General features: G+C 54.6%; 1 protein-coding gene across 2 annotated transcripts in view; it reads left to right on the top strand.

Moving 5' to 3' along the window:
• Positions 1–17,119, top strand: part of RBM33 (RNA binding motif protein 33) — a 128,226-nt gene extending 111,107 nt beyond the window's left edge. Inside the window, exons 15-18 of one of the 2 annotated variants that reach the window (XM_032840274.1) lie at positions 4,016–4,222; positions 8,923–9,111; positions 15,840–15,928; positions 16,244–17,119. In XM_032840274.1, coding sequence (XP_032696165.1) covers positions 4,016–4,222; positions 8,923–9,111; positions 15,840–15,928; positions 16,244–16,292 — 534 coding nt within the window. In that variant the 3' untranslated portion in view covers positions 16,293–17,119. Of the gene's footprint in view, positions 1–4,012; positions 4,223–8,922; positions 9,112–15,839; positions 15,929–16,243 lie in introns of both variants that reach the window. The other variant, XM_032840273.1, reaches the window with a different exon arrangement.
• Positions 17,120–18,313: the final 1,194 nt, after the last annotated feature.

Raw genomic sequence — 18,313 nt, 5'->3', positions numbered from 1 at the left:
AAGTGTCACCCACCTGCTCTGTTCTCTCTTCTGACGATGCTGTGGGGACCGGGGCCTCCTGTGGGGCTCCCCTTCTGGCCAGCAAACGGGAACCGAATAGCAGTAGCGATCGCTGCTCTGCAGAAACACCGAGCGCTTCATGGCCAGGGGAGGAGAGAGCAGGCCGGGGGTGGGGGGGGCACAGAGACCGCGTGGCCTGGGAATTATGCCCTGGGGCCAGAGCGGTAGGAGATGAGGTGCACATCCAAAGAAATGGTGTCATCATCGGGTCTTTCCAGGTGATTTCTTAGAAAACCTTTACACCAGGACTAGGACGCTTTCTTGGTGTCACAAGCTTTTATACTCCACTCTGCATAACGAGAGTTAAGTTTTTCTCTTGACAAATGAGGAAAGAAGAAGCTTTTGTGGTACCTGTTTTTCCTAAACTTTAGGAATCAAGCCTACTTTAAAAAATAAACTTTTCTTGAAAGGAAAATGAAAATTGATAACTTTGTTTTTTAGGGGTTTTATCTGACATTAAGTCTCCTCTTCACAGAGTAAATTACCACCGGTCTCTTGCCCGATACAACAACGAAGAGGACTTTTATTCCTTGGAGTGTTTCTCGACCGAATGTTAGGCTCTCAGTTCCGTTCCCAGTTCGGAAACCACCAGGTCGCCCGTGTTGATTTTATCATCCAGATAGGTGTACGCATTGCCATCGTCTGCCGCAGGGGAGGCAAGTTAGAGTATCTTCCCTTGGTGCAGCCTCTTCTCTTCTTAAGTTAAAGCGCACTGCGTAGATCACGGTCAGTTGGGCTTACTGAAGAAGTAAACGACGACGATGTTCCTTCTCTTTGTCCATCACCTACACGGACTTCGTCCCTTTTGGGCCGAACGTAGCAGCGGATTATCTGTTCTGCCACATGGCGTAGCCGTCTGACGCGTCAGACAGTGCTGCTGCCTCGGAAGGTGGCCCGTTGCGTGTCACAGCGGCGTTGAGGGAACACCTGTGTGCTGGCGGGCAGTGGCTGTAGCCTCGAGGTCCTGATACTACCGTCTCTTTTCTAGCACGTTGAGAACTTCTGTTTTTAGAAGCGTGAATCGCTATTTATCGATCCATTCGGTAGACAACCTTAGTATCTTGGATACATACTAGAAATTTCGGTTTGGTGAGCAACACAGGATGATGGGGTCTAGACTCCGGTTTCTGTAGGTGCTCGCGGGATAGCGGATGCTCCGGAACCCGCAGACTTCCCCTCGCCGGGTGGGCTCCCAGGCAGCTGACTTAGCCCCCTCGAGTCCTTAGGGTTTTCGGTGTCCAGCCAGCCTTGCGTTCCTGGGGTCTGCTGCTTGGGCGTGGGGCGCGGTCCCTTTTCTGTGTGGGTGGGTCACGCTGCTGCTGTTTCGGGGGGTCTTGACGTGCATTTGTGGGGGTGCTTCGGCGGCCACTTCGGCGCTTGTGTGCGGGTCATGCCGGCCTCACAGGGGGCTGGGAAGATTCCTCCTCCTCTCTTCTCTGAAGGACGCGTCTAAGATTGGCCGTCTTCTTCCTGACACGACAGTTTTTCTTTGCAGGAGCTTTTCCATTACCAATTCAGTATCTTCTCACGTTTTCAGATTTTCTCTTTGCTCTTGAATTGATTTGATGTTTTACATTTCTCTCGGAGTCTGTCCGTTTCATCTCGGTGGCCTGACTTGTTGGTACAAAGTTGTTCATGACATCGTTCTTCATTTCAGTGGGGCCTGTTGTGATGCCTGCTCTCTTGTTTCTGATTTTGGTCATTTGTACCCTCTCTTCCTTTTTCTTGATCAGTTTAGTTAGAGGTCATTGGTTTTTTTGATCTCAGAAATGCGACTTTTGGTTTCATTGATTTTTTTTTTTTTGTCATTTTTCTGTTTCCTGTGTCACTGCTTTTTGCTGCGATCTTATAATTTCCTTCCTCGTATTTTGAGTTTGATTTCCTTTTTTCCTCCAGCCTCTTGAGATAAAAGCTCAGGTTGCTGATTTCAGATTTCGTTTCTTTTCTGACATAACTCTTAACTTGCATCCCCTCAGTTTTGATGTTGTATTTTTATTCAGTTCAGAATATTTTTTGGTGAGTTTTTTAGTCTTCATTTCTTAGTCTGGCTTCCCAGGGGTTGACCCTGTTGCTACATAGCTTGTTGGTCAGCCAGTCATTCAGGAAGACATTGTCCATTGGTGTGTGAGTGGGGGGCGCTGGCTCGCAGAGCCCACCGCAGCTCCTCCTTCTACCTGCCCCCTACCTGCGTGAGTCCCCCGGCTCTCTGGCACCCTCAGCACTCACTTAGGCCTTCAGGAGTTCTTTGATCTCCGGGATTTCCCACTATGTCTGCTATTGTTCCAGAAAGGTCCCCGGCTGATGGCTTGGTGGGCAGTCCCCACCCCACCACCCCCTGTGGCTACCCTGCTGGCCAGGTCCCAGGAGTAGGTGCGAGTTCATGACTCCTTTCACTTCGACTCCCAGAGACCTGAAATGCTTATTCTGGGTGGCTTTGTCACGTAGGTACTTAATGTTGCGGGGGAGTGGGTCGGAGAGATTTTCCCTCCTTTTCAGGCTGCCACGGCCAGAAGCCCTGCCACGGGTGACAGTTTTAATCCCGTTTCTCTCGGGTCCCAATTACTTTGGGCAGTTTTTTTTTACACACATCTTACCTACACCTGTCTTGCTGCAGCCCCCGTCCCTTCACTATTCCACTAAACTGTCTCTAACAGATCAGTGTAGAGGGGAGAGAGGCACCGAGTACAGGGGCCACTGCTGAGCTCATTCCCGCAGCCCCTTGTGGAAACACTGGAGCCTGAGCAGGCAGGGGCTGGGCTCCTAGTGCCGGTGAGGAGTGGGGCCTCCCGGCACACCCGGCCTCCAGCTCTGCTCAGGCCATGTGGTTTAGCAGGGCCAGAGCGCGCGCTCCTCTGTCCGCACTTTCTTTCTTGGCCCCGGTTGCTCTCCTTTACGCGGAAAGCAGCCCACAGACGCCGTCCAGAGCGGTGTTCTATGCTGCCTGGCGGTGTCGTGAACGTAAATAGTGCAGCTTAAGTGTGCTCAGGGGCAAAAATCCCAGCGAGACCACGTTGAAGGTTTGTGAATTGGCGGTGTCCCAGCCACCAGGCCTTGGAGGCCCCCGGGAGGCGCAGAACGGGAGGCCACTGTAGAACAAGGACAGGCACGAATGCTACTGGCAAAAGAAAAGGATGGGTTCAGGCAGGTGGCTCTTTGTTAGGGGGAGCGTGGGGGACCTGCGGAGATGCGATAGGGCCCGTGGCCTGCTGTTGAGTGCTGATGGGAAACTTCCTGTTTCTGGGGAGGTTGGCTCTTCCGCAAGCCCCGGTTTGGGAGCTCTAAGTGACCCCATTTTGGGTCTGTGCTTTTCTTTTTAGGAGATACAGCCATTTTTAAGATCAGGAAACAAGGGGTTGCTAGTGAAACTCAAAAGGTTCTGATCCTTGTGAAGCTTGTAATACGGCCAGCGAGTCCCACCTCTGAAATCACAGACTTGGGGACGGAGGCACTTGCGTCTCAGTGGGGGGCAGGGTGCAGGAGAGGGCCAGGGCTCCACGCCGTGTCCCCAGGGCCCCCTCTGGCCACAGCCAGTCAGCTGCATCCCGAGGACAGTCCCATTTGCATTGCAAGGCGGATTAAAAGTTTGAAACCACTGCCCCGCAGTCAGATTTTAGCAAGAACACTCTCGAAAGCGGCAAATGCAGGTTGAGTATCAAGTATTTCTAAGTTCAGCAGTATTTCACTTGGCGAAACAGCCCGTAATTAATCTGCAGACCTCTTGAGTAGATACAGTACTTAAAGATCTCCGTGGTTTAAATTTCACCAATACGATGAAAACCCATGCACATCAGATGAGAAATTTCCTTAGTGGCTCTAGTGAAAGGACAGGTGGTTTTTCACTTGTTTGAAACGGTTTGCTCTCGGGTGAGGGCTAACCGTGGTGGGCCCCGAGGCTGGGGAAGGCCGCCCGCCCGGCCGCACGGGTACTGACCAGCACGCTGCCTTGTTTCAGCAGGGAGGAGAGAGCGACGGCTTTTTTCACCCTGAGGGCCAGCCCCAGCGGCTCCCACAGCCCCCAGAAGTGAGACAGCAGCCCGCCCGCAAGGTGACGCTGACCAAGGGGGCCCTTCAGCAGCCCCAGCACCCGCCAGTGGGGTCCCACGTGCACTCGGCCGGCCCTCCGGGCATCAAGAGCATCCCGGGAGTTCATCCGGCCAAGAAGGTACTGCCTGTTAGCTGGGCTGAGTGCCGCCGACGCAGGGCTGTCCTCCTGCTCCTGGTGGTAGCGGTCGGCGTGTGGACAGTTCTCGGATGGCAGGGCCGCGCGCAGTAGGAGGGCTCGAGTAAACTTCTAAATGGACGGTAGTCTCTTCTGTTCTGGCTTTGGAGGCTGTGTGTTCACAAAAGGACTTCCCTCTCCTGACTTTGTAACAGGACACGTCAGGGCAAGGCCGCACAACCGGGGCGTGTGGCTGTTTTCTCCAGCTCTGACCCGTGCGCTGGGGACAACGCTGTGCGCACAGACCCCGGTCCGGCACACCTCCTCCCCTGCTCGCTGGCCCTCCGGGCTCCGCAGACCAAGAGCCAGAGGGACGTTTGCTCAGCCACTTCCTTGCTGTTTCCCTAGTTCACAGGCGGGAAGGTGAGGCCTTTGGGGGTGAAGGACCCTGTCTGAAGAAAGTGACCCTGACTCTGGTTCTTTTCTCCTTCCTTCGCTCTGAGGATTAAAGGGGTCCTGACCGACTGTGGGACAAGAGACACGGGCATCCAGAATGCCTTCTGCAGAGGTGCTTGTTCTCCTTTTGCGCACGGAATTTAAAACCTCCCCTAGGAGAAGAGTGTCTGCTTTGTCCCGTTATGTCCCTGTGGTAGGGCGCCCTTCCCCTCGGCTGGTAGGGGAGCTGTCTCTGTGACTTCCCCCAGGCCTCCACCTCTCTGCCCAAAAGTAAAGTCTCCTCTTGGTGCATAAGTCAGATGCCCCTCGTCTGATGGAGTTAAGCAAGGGAAGAAGCAGGGCAGCGACACCTGCTTTGAGTTTCTTCTGGAAAGCTCTGCAGTCTCCTAGCTCTTCCTCTCTGCTCGTCCTCCTACTGATACTCAGTAGTAATACTCACTGTGAAGGCCATTCTGGGTCTTGGAAGTATTTAAATGCCTTTGTCGACATCATAAGCCCTTGATGTAGGAGCAAACAAAATTATTCCCTTTTTGCAACAGAGGACAGGGGTACAGACATCAGATCTTCAGTCTTTGAAGGTTGCTCCGGTCTAAACTGACTCCAGTCACGGGCTGTCCCCCCGTACACGAGGAGAGACATTAGAGGCCTCCTGCCCCCGACAGCCATGCGCATCTGAAACCTTTGCTCTCCTGTGAAGTGAGGACGGCGATGTTTCCTAGCTCACCTGGGCTCTTGGGAGGATTTCATAAGAAGATGCAGATAAAAAGCATGATCCCTGGTGTATGAGGGAAGCATTTGGTGAAGGATATTATTATTAATATTGTAACTTACTATAGCTAGAATATAAGAATACTTAACTTATTGCTGGTTTCCAGCCAGTTTTACTTGCAACTTTCCCCCTCCAATTCCACTGTAGTTAATTTCAGCAAAATTGCACACATTACCCGGTGCTCACTGTGCTAAGTGTGCTCCTGACCCCCTTCGCCCATCTCACCCCTCTGCCCACCGGCCTCCCCCTCACCCCTGCCGGGTAACCACCGGTTTGTTCTCAAGAGCTAAGAGTCTGTTTCTTGGTTTGCCTCTTTTTTTCCCTGTACATTTTTTTTCTTAAATTCCATATGAGAATGAAATCATATGGTATTTTTTTCTTTTTGACTGACTTTGCTTAGAATAACACTCTCTGGCTTCATCCACATCATTGCAAATGGCAAGATTTCATCCTTTTTGTGGCTGAGTAATACTGCACGTGTGTGTGTATGTCGTATGTATGCACGCGCGTGCACACGCACACGCCACATCTTCTTCCTCCGTTCGTCTTGCAGTGGACACTGGGGCTGCTTCCACAGTTCAGCTGCTGTGTTGTTGATTTTCACTGTTCGGACAGCGGAGGTGCTCGCCCGCCGTTGTTTTCATTATCCCCGATGAGGCATGACGTGGGCCACCTTTTCATGTGTCTGTTGGCCATCTGGAAAGATCTTCTTTAGAGAAATGTCTATGTCTGTCTTCTGCCCATTTTTAACTGGATTATTTGGTTTTAGGGTATTGAGTTGTATGAGTTCTTTATGTATTTTGGGTACTAGACCGGTATCAGATAGGTCATCTGCAGATGTCTTCTCCCATTCCGCAGGCTGCCTTTTCCAGTGTTTAACTTGCTGAGCTTTTTATTTTGCTGTGGCGCCAGTGAATTCTCTTTGCTTTCACTGCTCTTTCTTCAGGAGACACATTAGGAAATATGGCTATGACCAGTGTTCGAGAATTACTGCCTATGCTCTCTTGTACGATTTTTACGATTTTAGGTCACACATTTAGGTCCTTAATCCATTTTGAGTTTATCTCTGTGTGTGGTGTCAGAAGTGGTCCTGTTTCATTCTTCTGCACGTGGCTGCGCTGTTCTCCCAAGACCACGTGTTGAAGAGACTTTTTCCCATTGCATACTCTTGCCTCTATTTTTTTTTTTATTTTTAAAGATTTTATTTATTTATTTGTCAGAGAGAGAGAGAGAGAGAGCGCGCACAAGCAGGCAGAGAGGCAGGCAGAGGCAGAGAGAGAAGCAGGATCCCCACTGAGCAAGAAGCCCGATGTGGGACTCGATCCCAGGACTCTGGGATCATGACCTGAGCGGAAGGCAGTGGTTTAACCGGCTGAGCCACTCAGGCGTCCCTTCTTTGCCTCCTTTATCAAAGATTAATTAGCCATGCGGTTCTGGGATTATTTTTGGGTTTTCTGTTCTGTTCCCTTAATCTGCATGTCTGTTTTGTGCCAGTAGTGTACTGTCTTGATCACCCCAGCTCTGAGGTGCCACTCGACGTCTGGAATTGTGATGCTTCCAGCTTTGCTTTCCTTTTCCAGGGTTACTTTGCCTGTTTTGGGTCTTTTGCGGTTCCAGACAAAGTTTAGGATTGTTCTAGTTCTATGAAAGGTGCTGTTGGCATTTTGATAGGGATTGCACTAAATGTGTAGACTGCTTTGGGGTATTGTAGACATTTTAACATAATTTGTTCTTCAGGCCATGAACGTAGAATGTCTCTCCATCTCTCTGTGTTGTCAGTTTCTTTGACCAGTGTTGTGTGGTTTTCAGAGTATGGGTCTTTCCCCTCCTAGGTTTATTCCCAGGCGTTTATTTTTGGTGTAACTGTAAATGGGCTTGTTTTCTTAATTTCTCTTTATGTTGTTTCATTATTAATATATGGGAATGCAACAGATTTCTGTACATTGATTTTTTTATCCTGCGACTTTACTGAATTCATTGATCAGTTCTAGTGGGTATTTTGCGCCGTCTTTAGGGTTTTCTGTGTATGGTATCATGTCAGCTGCAGGTAGTGAGGGTTTCACTTCTTCCTTAACCAGTTTGGATGCCTTTTCCTTCTTTATCTTGTCCGATTGCTGTGGCTAGGACTTCTAGTCCTGTGTTGAATAAAAGTGGTGAGAGTGGACATCCCTTTCTTGTTTATGATCTTTGGGGAAAAGCTCTCAGTTTTTCCCCTTTGAGTATGGTGTTGGCTGTGGGTTTTCATATATAACCTTAGTCATGTTGAGGTATGTTCCCTCTAGACCTATTTTGTTGGTTTTTAATCATGAATGGATGTTGTACTTTGTCAGATGCTTTTTCTGCATCTGTTGAAATGATCATACGGTTTTTATCCTTTTTCTTATTGATGTGATTTACGTGTACCTTTTGATGCATGTTTTCCATTGTGACTTCTCTTGAAATATTCTTTTGCACTTTTCAAAAACTCATTTCCCAGGTGGAGTTTTGTTGCCTTCTGGGGAGTGTTAAAAAATGTCAGTTTGTAGGCCTTTCCCTTTGTGTGGTGCCCGGTTCATGTGCAAAAGTTCCTTTATGATTTCTACTTACCTTCCTCTCTGCCCTTTTCTGGGATGGAACAGGAGGCCATTTTTGTCCCTTTGTACCCGGACTCCAGGGTAGAATTAGGGTTAGGATGTCTGGAAGCCCTGGTGCTGTTGACTTCGACTTGCCACCTGCATTTCACTGCTTCCCTACAGAGGACAAGTTGTGTTTTAGAGAAAGCACTCGGCGCGTGGTACTTACCTCAGTGTCTCCTCTTCTTTAGAAAAGACCCCATAGGAGTAGTTTTGAATCCGTGGGCAACTTAAAAATCTCCTGAGGTCGGGGCCCTACCTTAGACCAGGGACCTCATCACTGAGGTGGCGGTGGGCGTGCGGGCACCATTGTGCTTGGGTGTCGGTGTGGTATGAAAGCGCTGCGATGTGCGGGATGGTGCAGCAGATGGGAGGTGACCACCCCAGCTACAGAACCTGCTCAGATTCTCGGGGTGCCAGCCACACAGAGTCACGAGGAGCCTCGGGTCCATAACGTTGTGGCTTGTGGGCGCATGGTGGCACTAGTCTCCCCAGATGTGGCTTGGAGTACGCCGGGAGAAATTTGGGCTCTGGAGTTGTTAGGACCAAACCCAAACAAGTTTCTCAACCCCTCTGATCCTGCCGCTGCATCCGCCAGCGGTGGTTACGTGGAAAGGGCCTCCTCCTCCTGTGCTTGGGACCGAGGTAGATGCACACTTGGCGCTGCTGGGTCTTCCTTTGCTTTACTCGTGGGGTAGTTTCACCTTGACATTCAGGTCTGCCCTGGAGGTGGGTGGATGTACGGCTGATCCCGCAGCTCGTGGTCGATCTTCGTGGATTCTGAGCTGTTTGTCCGCGTATGTGATCTTAGTAGCTGCGGGGAAAATCAAAGCTTCAAAGTCAAACTGTACTTTTGCTGTTGCCAGGTCCTCATGCACGGGAGAGGCCGAGGCGTGGCCGGAGCGATGGGCCGGGGACGCCTGACACCGAACAAGCAGAACCTCCGGGTGGTGGAGTGTAAGCCCCAGCCCTGTGTCGTGTCCGTCGAAGGGCTCTCCTCGTCCACGACTGACGTCCAGCTGAAGAGCCTGCTGACGTCCGTGGGTCCCATTCAGGTGTGTCCCCCGGGGCCCGTTCCCAGGACCCACTGTCTCGATTAATGCCCTTTCGGTTACTTCGTGCTAAAAGAGCACATTTGAGGAGAAAGACACGTACGTTATTTACTGTGGATGCCTAATGTCCGAACTTTGCCTTAGATGATTTGGAAATTTTCAGAGGCTCAGTATCCTGACGCTCGGCTCTGTCGTGCACTCTCGGTTGAGATAACTTGGAACTTTTAAAGCATCTACCCTCCTTGACCCTAATTTGGAGAAGTAGCTCACATGTTAACAACTATGAAACGTGGTTTCGATTTTACAAACATGAAATAATGCAGACTACAGTTTGATCTCTTTGTCTTACGACGGGCAGTTTCTCAATGCTCCGTAGTCTCCGCTGAGCCGGCTGCAGGTGTGCCCAGGTCCGTGGTGAATGGCGTTGTCCATGCAAACGCCCAGCCTCTGTGTCCTCTCTGGTCTCACGGCTACATCCACAGAGAAGCCAGCTGGCCTGGGTTTCTTTGAGCGTTGTGTCTCTCGGGTCGTGTCCCGTCCGCATCCGAGTCATGGCCTTCTCCTGTCCCACCCTCCCCCACCCCCATCCCAGATGCCATCCGCACCGCGTCAGATCCCAGTGGGCAAGACGAGGAGTGTGAACATCAGATTTGTGCGTGCCTCCTCTCAGGCTCTTTCACAGCCTCTTGTTGCGTGAGCGAATGGGGAAACATTTTTAGACTAGAGTTGATACAAATAATTCTTAACATGTTTGAAATCTGTCTACCATCGAGAGTCAGTCACTACCTGTGAGGCGTGGATGAAAATGCTTCTCAAACCCGCCCTGTCCTTCATTTCTGGAGGGAGCGGGGAGCGTTCTTATCTGTCTGCGTGTCGTAGTAGGAAGTTAGCACTTGGGCTTCCGTGTTCCGGGCGGCCGGTAACGCAGGGTGTGGCAGAGACGGTCGGTAATGCCCAGGGGCTTTCACGCTGCTGACAGTGGCAGCCCCTGCGCACAGGTCCCCGCGACGGGGCGGGTTTGCGGGAGCAGAGCTGACAGTGGCACTGGACGTGTGTTAGTGCGTGATTGTCCTGGTCTGAGAGTCTCCCGCGCGGTGGTGGAGAATCGGGGGACCCCTCACAGTGGGTCCAGACTAACCAGAGCCAAATCTGGGAGTTCTGAGGCCTGGTGTTTCCTGTGAGGGCTCGTGGGCAGTCTCCTGTCTCCGTGTCTCCGTTGCCCTGTGGGCTGGGGGGTGACGGCGCGGCTGCTTTCTCCACAGTGGTCATGGCTTTGCTCCCTCACGTGGAGTCTTGGTAATTGTCCTGAGCGTCTTCGTGGGACGTGGTTGTCAGGGTCCATATCTGAACCACGGGCAGCTCCCCATCACACTGCTGCTTGGAGCCATTGCCAGGGCACTCACCGTGGTCTTAACCATCTTAAAACTTGAATTTTGAATTTTGCATTTGGGGCCTATAGATCTCTTGAATGGCTCCCCCAACCCCCCCGTTCTGAAAAGTATTGGAGATCAGTTAGTTGTAAATAAAGTTTGGTTGAGGGAACCTAAAGCCAAACAAACACGATGTAGGATTATTTAATGCCTCGTTCTGGGCTAGAAAGCGAGGGAAGATAGGAGGGGAATGCGTTCTCTGGGTTCCATCGGGTACCCTAAAAATGGGGTGGACGGTGACCTTCCATCCGCCCCAGAGAACTCCCTGGGGCGTGATGAACGGAGCACTTAGGGAGGGGCCTGTCCTTCCTCCCTGGGGAAGAGAAAGCTCGCATCTTGCCGGTCTTAGTCCCATAGGAGGGTTTTGAGGGGGAGTTTATAAACACGGTATTCACAAAAGGTCAAGTTTCTTAATTTAAAAAAAAACCAGCAACTAACATAACAAGGGCCTGCCAGTGTTGGATAGCTGAAGAGTGACACTGATGACACATTGGAGAATGACGTTTACGACCAGGCTCGCCCAATGGCGTAAGTGCGCATAGGCCCGGAACGCCCAAGCTCTGCGTGGAGCTCTGTGTGCGGCGGGCTCTGGTGCCACCTTGTGTCCACGTCGGGTAACAGCAAGTGGTGGTGTCGGGCAGGGAGGTACCCTGGTCCTTTGGGCCTTTATGTTACAGAGAAAATCGTCACACTGAACCGTGGAACCGGAGAGGCGCGCTCAGTGTGACCCTGGACCGTGACGGGGCGGCCACATTTCTTCTAGATGGATGCGGCATTCCCTTAAACGGTGCTCAGAAGCCTCTCTAGAGGGTCCGGTGTAAGGCCTGTATTTGACTCCTTCTCTACGGAGCAGGGAAAGACCTGTTACAACCAGGGGGCAGCAGTGGTGTGAGCAGTACAGGGCGTGTTCTGAGTTTCAGGGGAGCGGGCACCGTGGGGGAGCCGTGTGGCGCTCCGAAGCTAGCGGTGGCTGGAGTCTGATCTGCGAGAAGGCCGAGCCTCGGTTGGCACACCCAGCCGGAGGCAGCTGCTGCTTGCTCACGGGGGCCGGGGCGGCTGTGGGCAGTGGCGCGCACGCTCAGCTGCTGGCTGGTGGCCTGCACGGCTTCCTGCAGGAGTGACCCTGACCTCCTGCTCTGTCCTGAAACCCAGAAGCCGAGGGAGCTCTTGGGGTCAGGACATAGGCTGGTTGAAACACCTGTGGTTTTTTGCTTCATTGTCTTTACTTCCCCTTTTGGTAGGTTATGCCTGAAATGGTGCCAAGAAGAGGAATTTGTTATCCTATAAATAAGTGAAATGTCACGGTGTAAAAACAAAAAGTAGTTTCTTCACAAAAGCAGAACGTTTGGAGTCACTTAATGAGACTCTGGCGGGTTCCCTGCTGCGATGGTCGCTGACAGCTCCGGTGTGGGGAACGGGCAGCGGCGTTGTGCACATTCTGGCTGCGGCCCAGCGGCCGTGCGGGTCGTCCCGGAGCTGGGTCCAGAGTGGGGAGGCCCCGGGCAGATTGTTGTGGAGGCTGCCGCAGCCCCTCGCCCTGCGGCCGGGGTCGCACCCGCACCGGGCTCTGCGACGAGGCTTCAGGGCCCGTCCCGGTGCTGCCGGGTCTGGGTGTGCACCGCTCGGACAGCACCCCCTCCCCTCGCCCTCGGGTCACCTGCACAAGCACTTCAGCGCTCCTCGTTGCTCTCCGTTGTGCCCTGGCAAACCTTGAGGGGTGGACGAGGCCGGGGGCCTCCACGTCGCCCTTGAGGGGCAACAAGCAAGCCAGGACAACCCCAGCTGCAGGGGCAGGTGTGCTCTCGGCAGGTGGTGCTGACCCCAAGGGGGCGCGCTCCCGGTCCGCCCCTCGGGGCCCTGCCCTCTGCTTGTCGGGAGCGCGCCTCAGTCTGCCCTGAAGCGCGGCTGGTCCTGAGCCATCGAGGAGGTGTTGGAGGAGGCAGGAGTGCAGCCGTTCTGCAGCTGAGGACATCTGGGAAGGAAAGCACTGGGTATGGTCGGTGTAGGTGGACCACGGACCTGTGCCACAAGGTGGGAAGAAAATAGAGGCGCGGACACATGTTCCGAAGCTGTACTGTGAAAAACCCATCCTGAACCCTGTCAGGAACCCAGAGGAAGAACGGATTTTCAGGAGCCCCGTGCGACAGCCTGAGAGCTCTTAAAAGCGCGCGCTCGCATGGGTTCTCACGGGCAGGTTCGTGTAGCCGAGGGAAGCTGGGCCGGCAGCGAGGCGGGTGGTGGGGGCCATTGGCGTCAGCACGAGCAGCGTCAGCTTGCGGAACTGCAGGTGGGTGTGCCCAGGCCCTGGGACTTGAGCAAGGACAGCGACTGGACTGCGGAGCAGACGGGACCCGACCCAGCCTGTTGCTAAGCTGGGGGGTGGGCAAGGGGGCTGCCTGCCATGCAGGGTGCATTTTCTGCGGTCGGTGCTGTTCACTGCTGCGGGGACACGGTCCTGCTGGGTACGGAGAACAGGCCAGTGGCGCTGGCCGCAGGGGGAAGCTTCTGTGCTCTCCATTTGTCTCGGCTGGCCTCAGAGGGGCCCGCCCACGGGTGTCTGGGTCAGGGCTGCAGCCGTTTCACGTGTGTTTAAAGCAGCTGTTAGCATTCTTGGCTCGAAGTGATCACCGAAGTGCTAGGGGAAGCAGCTCATTTATTTTCGAAGGTTTCATTTATTTGGGAGAGAGAGCACAGGTTGGGGGAGCGCCAGGGCAAGATGCGGGACTCGATCCCAGGACCCCAACATCATCACGACCTGAGCTAAAGGCAGGTGCTTAACCGAGTGAGCCAGGCAGGCGTCCCCTGGAGGTCAGGGGGGGACAAGACTAAACGGATTTTCAGGGCTGCAGAACCCTGATAGTGTCTTCATAACATCGCAGTTTATCTGAGTGTGTGTGTGCGCGCACGCACACATGCACACACGCGCGCACACACACACACGGGCTTCCGAGAAGGAGAAGGCACTTTCCCTAATTGGGAACGAGAGGCCAGGGATCTGAGTGACATGGACGTCTTCCTGGGATCCAGCCGCGGGCTGTCGGAGCCTGTCACCGTTCGACGCGTGTCGGGGTGGGGGGCAGGGCGTCCGAGCGGGCAGCTGCCCACGCAGGTCTCATCGTGCATTTTGCTACTTAGAGAAGCACAGTTCCTTCCTCTCACAGAGGGAAGTGGTCTCCCTCCGGGACCGCGGAGTCACAGGGAAAGCTGGAGTGTTCGCTCCCCCCACGCGCCCGTCGGAAATGAGTTTTTCTTGTCTGTTCCTAATAAAGTTCTTAAATGTTTAGAGGAGAGTTTAGGTGAGTTCTTCTGACGCGTGCCTGAGGTCTGTCTCAGCACTGGCGGCAGTCACTACCCTCGGGCCTCGGTGCCTGTGACCCTGTGGCTGGAGGAGAGGAGAGCAGGCCAGAGGCACACAGAGCCAGAAGGAAGGGCCTGGCATTGGGCCCTGTGCAGGTGCTCGGGGACAGGGTGGGATTTGCAGCTGACTCTGCCGGGAGCCGAGGCTTGGTTCTTTGCCCACAGCCCCCCCCGCCCCACCCGGGACCGAGCCCCAGAGTTGCAGCAGCTGACCTCATTCCAGGATGGGGCACAGGCGGCGGGAACAGCAGCACGAGGCAGGTCACCTGGAGGAGGAGGTGCCTCTGTCCAGCACCCGGGGTGCCCCTCCCAGGCCGGGGAAGCCATGCAGCCCCAGGGTGCGGCCAAGGAGGCGGGGTTGATGCCATTCATCAGAGACCACTTTGTGGTGCTTCAGGTGTGCTGCTAATTTAATGAGAAATGAAATCATCCAGAAAGTTCTTTTGCTTCCGGTTTTTATATCCCAAAGAAGAGGAGGAGTCTGGTGCTCTAGCTGGCTTCGGCTCGGCAGGCCGGCAGGCCCAGCTCAGCGCTGCCCGGCGGGGCCACTCCCGGCCGGTGGTCGGGGTGGGGAGGGGTCCCCGGTCCCGAGCTGACTGCTTCTCCTCCAGGGCTCTGTGTGCACAGCTCAGCGCTCCGGAGCTGGCCGACTTGCAACGGTTTAGTTTTCCGTGAAGCACCGAAAGGTGACGTTGGGGAAGGTGGCTCCGTTTTTAAGCTCTCCTCGCTGTATTGACTGGTAGACCCCCGCGGTTACTGAAAGGAGGAATACTTCGTATTTTTAGCCACGTGTTTCCATTGTAGATCTTTGAAACGTGGTTTAAAGTTAGTCACATAGGTCAGCACTTCTAAGGGTGGCAGGTCACCTTCATTTTTTCCCCTGGTTGCCCTGCTTCACGAAGAAGCCCAGACAGTGAGGCATCGAGTCCTGTGCTGTCCCTGGAGCAGTGGCAGTGTGTCCTGGGATGAGCAAGCGTCCGGCTTCAGCTGCCGCGTACCCTGCCCTCTGCAGAGCCTGAGCCTGCACTGTGCCCCCCAGGGACACGTGCCGAGCTGGCTCCGTCACCAGGATACTTGGGAGACAGCAGGCTCTTGGGGAAGGGCTGGCTGAGAGAGGACACAGGTCTCCTTTGACGTGCCCCTCCCGCATCCTCAGACCCTAAATCCCAAGACCTCAGGGAAAACTCCGAGCCATGCGCCATCTTCAGGGCAGGTGTGAGGACCAGGCCCGAGATAACCTCTGTCCAGTGCTTGCTTCTCAGACAAGGAAGATCCTCTCCGCTCAGTGGATCATTTCTTTTCTTCTGTCTTATGCACAGACTCACTTGGTTTTCGCCTCAGAGAGTGGAGGCTTGGGGAATGGTTCTTTAGCGCCTGAAGATTTAACCTGCAGCATCGCTTCGCGGTCCTCTTCTGGGTACAGTGTGACCAGATTGCTCTGACAGCCGCCACCGGCCGCGCTGTGCCTCCTTGCGACGAGCTAGATGTAGGAAGGCCTCGTTTTCCCCCAGCGGCAGCTGTGGGGTCCCGCCGCTAAACGGCAGTTCCCTCCCGTATGATGAGTACTGCTCTTCCGGAAAGTTCAGCGAGGGCCCTGCAGAGAATCGCCTGGCAGGAGGGCATGTGGAAGGAAGCGACTCTCCACGAGGGTCGGCCAGCGGGCCTCACGGAGGAGGAGGTTGAGGGAGAAGATCGAGTGGCTTGTGTGGCCGGTCGAACCAGGCCAGGAGGATACAGGGGCTACTCCTGGCAGTGACTGTTTGGGGTTAGATTCTCTGGATGAGATGAGAAAATTGCCAGGGAGATAGAATTTTCTGCATTGATCCAAGTGTCAGCCTGGACTCGAATTTTGTGTGAAAGCTACCGTATAAATATGTTGGGTGTTTGGGCTTTTTTAAAGCACGTACAACATGCTCTTAACACATTTCTGTTTTTTTTCTCTAGAGTTTACAGATGCTTCCCCAGCAACGGAAAGCCATAGCTAAGTTCAAGGAACCAGCTCATGCGTTAGCATTTCAGCAGAAATTCCACAGGTATCCGGTGTATTCCGTGGTCAGGGCGCTGTGGGAGTGGGTGGGAGAGCCTGTCCGCCAAGGCAGCTTGGGTTGTCCGCGTGCGTGCGCCCACCTGCTGCTGGACAGACGCACCAGGAGTGTGTGAAGAGCGCCCATGGCTCGCTCTTCTCTCCTGTGGGTCACCTGCCCCGTTTTTGTATTGATCTTCTCTGTCTGCAATCTTGATGGTTTCGTGGATCCGGACCCACCACTTCAGTTTTCCGGTGTCTGGCTAAGTTGACTGCCGGTGCGTGGTGTCGCGTTAATGCTGACTCTTGGTTTGCATTTCCACAGGCACATGATAGATTTGTCCCACATAAACGTGGCCCTGATTGTTGAGTGACGTCTGGCGGGAGATGCTGACCTGACACTGCCCGGGCTGTGGGGTTTCTTCGAGGAAGTGGCAGCGCGGAGTCCCCGCAAGCGTAGGCCTCTCCGTCTGCAGCCTTGCGTGCCTGTTGTCCGGAGCGGCACACAGCCCAGTGTTGATGCCAGCACAGCTGGACTTGGGGACACAGCGGACTGGGGTTTGCTGTTAGACTGCTTCACGTTCTGTTGTCGGCACAGAGAACTACAGTTTCCGTTTGCTTTTGTTTTCCAAGTGCTCACAGTGCATGTAGACATCGTTCTTCGTGGTCGTACCATGTGATCGATCACTTAGCTTCAGGAAGGGACATTAACGTCACGGATTCTTAAGTAGTTTTTCACAGCAAAGAATACTTGATAATGGTTGCACTTATCTTCAGTGCAGGCTAGACAGGTGTTTTCCCGGCCACGCGTAACTTGCGCTGTCTTCTCAGGAAGCCCTCCAAAGGCTCTTGGAGAAACGTAGATTAAAACGCGGGTGGTTACAACCGACAGTTGCATATCCTGGACAGTGGGGTGTGCGGTGGCTGAAAGCGGCACCGACTGTGGCAGGTGCTGCTTCCTGTGACGGCTCCAGAAGCGCCTGGTGTGTTCCCAGTGCCGGAGGGGACTCCCGCCCCTCTGCGCCCTTCCCAGTCAGGCAGTGGCCCTGGCAGGCCCCACTCCACCTCCCTGGGCCTAGAGAAGGTGCCCGTAGCGTGGCCACCTTGCGGCCCTTGTGGAGTCCCCTGTCAGGCGGGCGACAGTGCGTGTGTACCATGCGAGGTGGAGGGCCGGCCCGGAGCTTGAACACCCGCTGGGGTTTTTTTTTTTTTCCTTGTTTTAAATGCATCCTGGAGGGGCATATTTGCGTCCCTGGCTCGGTGACTCAGACGTTCTTTGGGAACCTGGTTGGTATCGCATTGATGAACTTGTTTTGGGCCTTTTGAGCAGGGCTGCGCCGTCCTCCGCGGACAGGAGCGGGTCCCCCTCGTGCAGTGTGGCGCGAGGGACTGCCAGGCCCAGAGTGCAGTTGGCATATGTTTGTAGCGCCCTGAACCCGCCTGAGGGGCTCCGGTTAGGTCCCTTCAGGCCAGACCCTTCCTTCCCGTACAGCAGCCTTTAGTGAAGTTCATTCTGGGCAGATGTTTTAAAAAGTGCCTTACTCAGTGTTTCTGCTCATGAAGGAGGTGCACTGTTGTGGGTTTATTGTGGCGGGGGCCTGGGCCGTCTGAGCCAGCACTCGGGGCCGGGCAGACTCTGGCCCGCCAGCTGTGTTCGCGCCGGAGACTGCCTGTCGGGCCGCTTAGTGGACTTAGACGCGGTGGGAGCCCGCCACCTCTCAGCCTTCTGGGGGCCGTGGGAGCCCGTGTCATCCTGTTCCCCGGGGTGACAATTCTAGTGTGTTTCTAGTTGAAGCTCCCCAAGCGGCGGGGGGAGTTCAGACCCCGCGGGGCTCGCTGCGGCGCGGCTCCCGAAGTGGCAGTGCGTGGTAGCGGTCGGCTGGAAGACGGTGCTGGTGGTTGGTGGCTGCTTTGCAGGAGGTCTGGTGCCAGGGGGCAAGCAGGCGGTCCTAGGCTGCCCTGGAACACCCTCTAGCCGAGGTGCCCAGCCTCGCCGGTTCCCGGGGGCCCCAGCGACGCCGTGGGAGGCGGTGTCGCGCCAGGGCCTCACCGGCCACCACGGGCTGTCCTGGCCACTCTGGGCACCGGCAGATAGGGCAGGGCTGAGTTGGTTTCAAAGCGTAGTTGGTTTGGTTCAGTCCAGTGGGCGCTGTGTTGAGGTGAAGAGCTTGACGGCCTGGAAGCTGTCCTCGAGAGCGCGCGGGCGGCTGCCCCACGCGGGGCCGTGGGCGGGCGCTCCGTCGGTGGACTTGCTTTATCGCCCAGGACCACCTGATGCTGTAAAACGGGGTAGTCTGGGTGCGCTGGGCCTTGACGCCGAAGGGCTGCACGTTGTCTCTGGAGGGTTGGCCCAGAAGCGCACCTCCTCGTTGGTGCCGGTCCGCTCGCCAGTCCT

This window comes from Lontra canadensis, unplaced genomic scaffold (genome assembly GCF_010015895.1).
Source record: "Lontra canadensis isolate GAN:19392208 unplaced genomic scaffold, GSC_riverotter_1.0 scaffold111, whole genome shotgun sequence".
NCBI classification, from domain to species: Eukaryota; Metazoa; Chordata; class Mammalia; order Carnivora; family Mustelidae; genus Lontra; species Lontra canadensis.
The sequence above is the reverse complement of the archived record's forward strand: the minus strand, read 5'-3'. Positions and strand labels throughout refer to the sequence as shown.